The 5,776-nt window shown below is 35.6% G+C and overlaps 1 protein-coding gene across 1 annotated transcript in view; it reads left to right on the forward strand.

Annotated features, from left to right (window-relative positions):
* The window catches only part of MPP7 (membrane palmitoylated protein 7), a 388,287-nt gene that overhangs the window by 223,337 nt on the left and 159,174 nt on the right, over positions 1–5,776 (forward strand). Inside the window, exon 7 of the mRNA XM_007951924.2 lies at positions 1,053–1,133. Within this exon, the coding sequence (XP_007950115.2) occupies positions 1,053–1,133 (81 nt within the window). The remainder of the gene's footprint in view (positions 1–1,052; positions 1,134–5,776) is intronic.

Raw genomic sequence — 5,776 nt, forward strand, 5'->3', positions numbered from 1 at the left:
AATAGTAATTTTTGCAATGTAATTATGGAATATATATAAATTTTCTCTGATTTACTTTTTGAATATAATTTATATTATGCCTATCTTTTAGAGAAAAATGCTTTTCCAGAAGTAAAAGCAATTAGAACCAACAGATGCAAACAGAAATTTCTATGTTAGTTAATAAAAAGCATTTATTAATAAAGGGTTTATTAATAGAAATACAATTTATATATTTTGAATTGTATATGGTACATTTCATTGTTCTAATCCTTTTTTTTTCTATTTGAGGCTTGGTTTTCTTCGAAAATTATATACTCCTTCCTATAGTTTAAAATAGAGTAGACATTCACATAGGAAGATCTTTTAAAGGAGAACATGAAACAGATTCAAAGTTCTAACCTTTTTTTTTTTTTTTTAAAAAAAAAAAAAAAAAAAAAGAATCAACAAATGAGATTCTTGATCATTGTAGGGACAATCAGCATATTTTTTTATACCCAAGTAGTTGTCAACCTACTTTATAAGTCATTTTATGATTAACTTGTTTTTATACTTAACAGACTTCTTACCCTGTAAGTAAGTAACATTAAAGTTTTAGACTATTTGCTCTATTAGGGGCATGCTATTCTTTTTACCCCAGCTCTAAACAGCATGGCTACTGTGGAGTTTTGGAAACACTGTAGATTTCACCACCTCATTCAGAAGTTTTTGTTTTTTCTTTTTCCACGGTGTAAAAGCTTCATCCAGTTCTTTTTATAAGTGTTCCTTTGTCTGAGTGAAAAAGACCATCCACGTAAATGAAGTGCTGGGCTTTGCCCTAAGTGCAATAAATCAGAAAGTGACCTGGATGATATGATTACTTGAGTTGTATTCCGCCTGAGCCTGAGTTTGTTGGACGACTAAGAGCCTAAAGAGAAGAGCAATGATTGATAGTCTGTTTTCTCTCATACTGAATTCTCTTTAAACACTACGGTGTAATAGCCTTGAGTAAGATAGATGCTCAAGTTGTCAGGCACGAAGTAAAACAATCTTCTTACTAAATGTTTTTTGTGTCAATGCTATCACCCTTGCAGCTGGCCGAAGAGCTTCAGAACAAGCCATTAAATAGTGAGATCAGAGAGCTGTTGAAACTACTGTCAAAACCCAATGTGAAGGTGAGGACACATTACACCTATAATAAATATGTTCCAAAGGGCTACTTTTCTTAAAACTTCAGAAGAATTTTGTACTGAGCATCAGTTTTCGACTAAATGTATTTTCAAATAGCATACAATATTTTAAGAGCCTAAATCCTCTTAAAGAAAAGGAGTTGAGCTTTTGATTATAATGTTATGACAAATTATAAAAACCTTAAAGTGAAACTTGAAATTGAAGTAGCAAATATAATGTAGTTCAAGGTCATTTTCCTTTTAAATGAAGAGAACAAAATATAGAAACCTATTAATGATTTTGTGTTGGTTTTCACTTGGCCAATTAGTGATATGCCGGTGTATTTGACAAATGTATCTAACTTTCTGTGGTATCATTCCAGCGTTCCTCTTCCTTCTTTCATCTTCTGTCTCTCATTAATTAATGTTTCAAAATATCCTATGATTTTACAGAGCAGTGCAGTTTTCCAGTGAGAAATACCAGTAAAATAGTGGTAGACAGATTTCAATTCTCCCCTGTCCCCTTTTCTCCCAAGTTTGTTACTTTGTGTTTCCTCCAAATGTGATTAGTCTTCGGAGCCCTGGTGGTGCAGTGGTTAAAGCACTTGGCTGCTAACAAAAAGGTCAGTGGTTTGAACTCACCAGCTCCTCCACAGGAGAAAAATGTGACAGTCTGCTTCTAAAAGATTTACAGCCTTGGAAACAATACAGGGCAATTCTATTCTATCCTATATGGTCACGATGAGTCAGATCGAACCAATGGCAGTGGATTTTGGTTTTGATGATTAGTTTATGGAAAGCATTTCAACATTTCCTGCTGATATTCTAAAATCATTAATGCACTAAATCCTATAATGTATAGATTTGAGACTTGATGCTACTGCAATTGTATATAGAATATTGTTCCTGCAATCAAAATTAATGCATGTATTACATGGTTAAAATTATCGTTACTCATGATGATTTCTGTTAAGCATGTACAGAATGTTGAATTAATATTTCTGTTGAGATACAATAACTTGATTTCTACCTTCTGTGAAAAATCTTTGGAACTGTGTTACATAGTCTTAAATTTACATTTTGAAAAATGATAGCATTAAATAAAAGATGAAGTAGAAACGTACATGGACTCTTATTTCTAATCCTACTGTTGAGTTGATTCAGACTCATAGTGACCCTAGAGGATAGGGTAGAACTACCCCAGAGGATTTCCAAGGCTATACATCTTTATGGGAGCAGATTGCCACATATTTCTTCTGCGTGGCAGCTGGTGGGGTTCAAACCAATGACCTTTCAGTCAGCAACCAAATGCTTAACTAGTGTGCCACCAGGATGTCTTGTAATTTCTAATACCTATCTGTAAACATAAGTGTGGTAGTTAAAGTTATGTGTCAATTTGGCTGGCCCTGATTTTGAATGGCTGGGTAGTTGGGTGTAGTTATTCCCCAAGATGAGATTGGTCATCACCTCCATGGTGGAATCGACTGAAGCAGCTGGGTAGCTGCCTTAAGGATGTGGTCTGCTTCCAGTATATAAGAAGAAGTTTTGAGAAAGGTCTCTGCATCTTAATGGCACACTTGAACTCTGCATGTAGCCGAGTCTTATTTCAGCAGCCTGCTGTGTTGCCTGCCGATCTTGGGACTGCTGTTGTACTTGAACTAGTGGCCTACCATGTTGTTTGTGCCATTTTATCTGTCAACCTTGGGCTTGTTAGCCTCAACAGCCAGTAGCTGCCTGAGTGAAGAAAGCCTCTAGCTCCAGTGGGCCAGGAGCAAGAGGCAGAACTGAAGCCCAAGGTCGAGGAGCCTCCACCCAGCCCCTAGAGCTGGCACTTTGAACTCTGATTTCTAGCCTCCTAAACTGTAAGAGGCAAAATCCCTGTTTATTAAGACCACCCTTTTATGGTGTTTCTGTTAGATCAGCGCTAGAAAACAAAAACGAGAAGCACATGAACATATTACCGTAAAAGATAAATATAATTAATAATATTTATATTAATAATATATTAATGTTTATTAAGACCACCCATTTATGGTATTTCTGTGAGCAGCACTAGAGAACAAAAATGAGGGGCATATGAACATATTATTGTAAAAGGTAAAGGAAATATAAATAATATGAGAGTAGTTGATTTATAGTAGTACAGGTTAATTCAATTTTAGTTGTGACAGAAAAAGATCGGATTAGAGAAGAAAAGTTGCTTGATATTGAAGATAAAATGTGCAGAAGGATTAAGAGCTCAGAGAAGGTACTTAGTAGGTAGAGAATGCTCTGAAGATGTCTTCATGTGGTCATTAGACTGCATGTGAGAAATTGATGTCAACCAGAGAATTATGATGTTAGCTGCAAGGAGATGGCTATACCTCTTTTTGAGAGTGTTATCTTGGGTAGAGAAGAGAGTATTAGAAATTGAATAGGAATATTTCAGACAAAAAGTGATTTTGGCATTCTTTCCAAGGGTATTGGAAATGGAAGAGCCAATAATAAAGTGATTACACTGGATAGAAACTGTTGTTTGGCTGATGAGCGGTGTGGCTTTATATGATATTATGAAACTCTATTTGAAAAAATTTTATAATAATTGAAGAGTTAAATTTGATTATGAAGAAAATATTTTTGATGGATAGTTTTGTTTTACATGTTTATATAGCAATATGACCAAAAAGTGCGTGAGAAGACGGTATCAGAGATACATATTCAGGAAGTAAGTGTTTATAGTGGGTGAGATTCCAGACATATGGGAATTTCTAGTTAGCCAGTATTGGGAAGAAAATACCTTTCTTGTCTTTTTAACTCAACATTTAGTATTGCATTTCTTGAAATTATTTATAGTAATCACTATCACTTTGAATACCACTTCTATCGGTAATTATTTTGAGAAGTCCATATTTTAGAATATGATCATTCCTTTCTAAACTGGGGAAAATTATTATTATTATTATATTGTATTACTTTTACTGTGGTAAAAACATACACAACAAGACATTTGCCAACCTAGCAGCTTCTACATTTACAGCTCAGAGACATTGATGACATTTTTCATGTTGTGCCATTATTGCTATCCAAAATATACCACCACCTATTAGCCTAAACTCAGTGCCCCCAAAACAAATGCTTCCCTTTTCCCCTTCCCTCCTATCGCTGGTAACCACTAATGATCTTTGTTATACATGTGTGTTTGTGTGTATCTAAAAGAACCATATATATATTCATATGTATGTATATGTCTACACACACACACACACACACACATATGTATATTATATATTCAATTCCCCCCCAACCTAGCTGTCGAGAAACATTCTCTCCCCTCCCCTCCCCCTCTTTCCCTCCCTGGTAACCAACAAAGAAAGTTTCCTTCTATATATAAACCTTTAAACCTTTGCTTGACTTTTTACAATAGTGTGTTGTTGTAGTTGTTATGTGCCATCAAGTTGGATCCGACTCATAGCGACTCCTTCTTGGGTTTCCAAGGCAGTATCACTACGGAAGTAGATTGCCCCATCTTCCTTCTGAGGAGTGGCTGGTGGGTTTGAATCACCAGTCCTTCTGGGATTGACCTATTTCACTCAGCATAATAGTATTGACATTTTTACAGTGTTCAACTTTCCTATTCATGAGCACAGTATGTTCTTCCATTTATGTATATCTCTTACAGTTTCTTGAAGTATTGTAGAAAGTTTCCTTCTATGTATAAACCTTTAAACCTTTGCTTGACTTTTACAATAGTGTACTAATACAATAATTTGTCCTTCTGTGATTGACCTATTTCAGCATAATAGTATTGACATTTTTACAGTGTTCATCCTTCCTGTTCATGAGTGTGGTATGTTCTTCCGTTTATGTAGCTCTCTTACAGTTTCTTGAAGTAGTGTTTCATAGTTTTCTTTGTATAGGTCTTCTGCATACCTGGTAAGATTTATTCCTAAGTATTTTATCTTTTTGGTTGCTATTGTAAATGGTATTGATTTCCTTATTTCATTTTCAGAGACCTCTTTGCTGGTGTTGAGGAATCCAACTGATTTTTGGATGTTGATTTTGTATCCTATTAAATCTTTTAATTAGTTCCGGTAGTTTTCTTGTTGCATCTCTTGGGTTTTCTATGTATAGGATCATATCATCTACCAATAGGAATAGTTTTACTTCTTCTTACCAATTTGGATGCTTTTGGGTTCCCTTTCTTGCCAGAAGGTTGGCGGTTCAAACCCACCAGCCACTCCTCGGAAGGAAGATTGGGCAATCTACTTCCATAGTGATACCGCCTTGGAAATCCAAGGAGGGGTCACTATGAGTTGGAGATGACTTGATGGCACATAACAACAACAACAAGACTTCCAGTACAGTGTTGAACAGAAGTGGAGATAGAGGGGACCCTTGTCTTGTTCCTTTTTGCAAGCGGAATGATTTCAGTCTCTCTCCATTGAGAATAATGTTGGCTGATGGTTTTGTATATATGTCTTTTATTATGTTGAGGAATTTCCCTTCTATTCCTTTTTTCTTTTTGTGTGTGTGATTTGGGTGAAGATTTACAGAGCAAATTCACTTTCCATACAGCAGTTTACATATACTTTGTCTCATGACATTGACCACAGTTTACCACAGTGCAACAGCTCCCCTCCCACTTCCTCCCCATAGTTACCTCTTCCCAT

This window comes from Orycteropus afer, unplaced genomic scaffold (genome assembly GCF_000298275.1).
Source record: "Orycteropus afer afer isolate SDZICR_OR568_19922 unplaced genomic scaffold, OryAfe1.0 scaffold00319, whole genome shotgun sequence".
NCBI lineage: Eukaryota > Metazoa > Chordata > Mammalia > Tubulidentata > Orycteropodidae > Orycteropus > Orycteropus afer.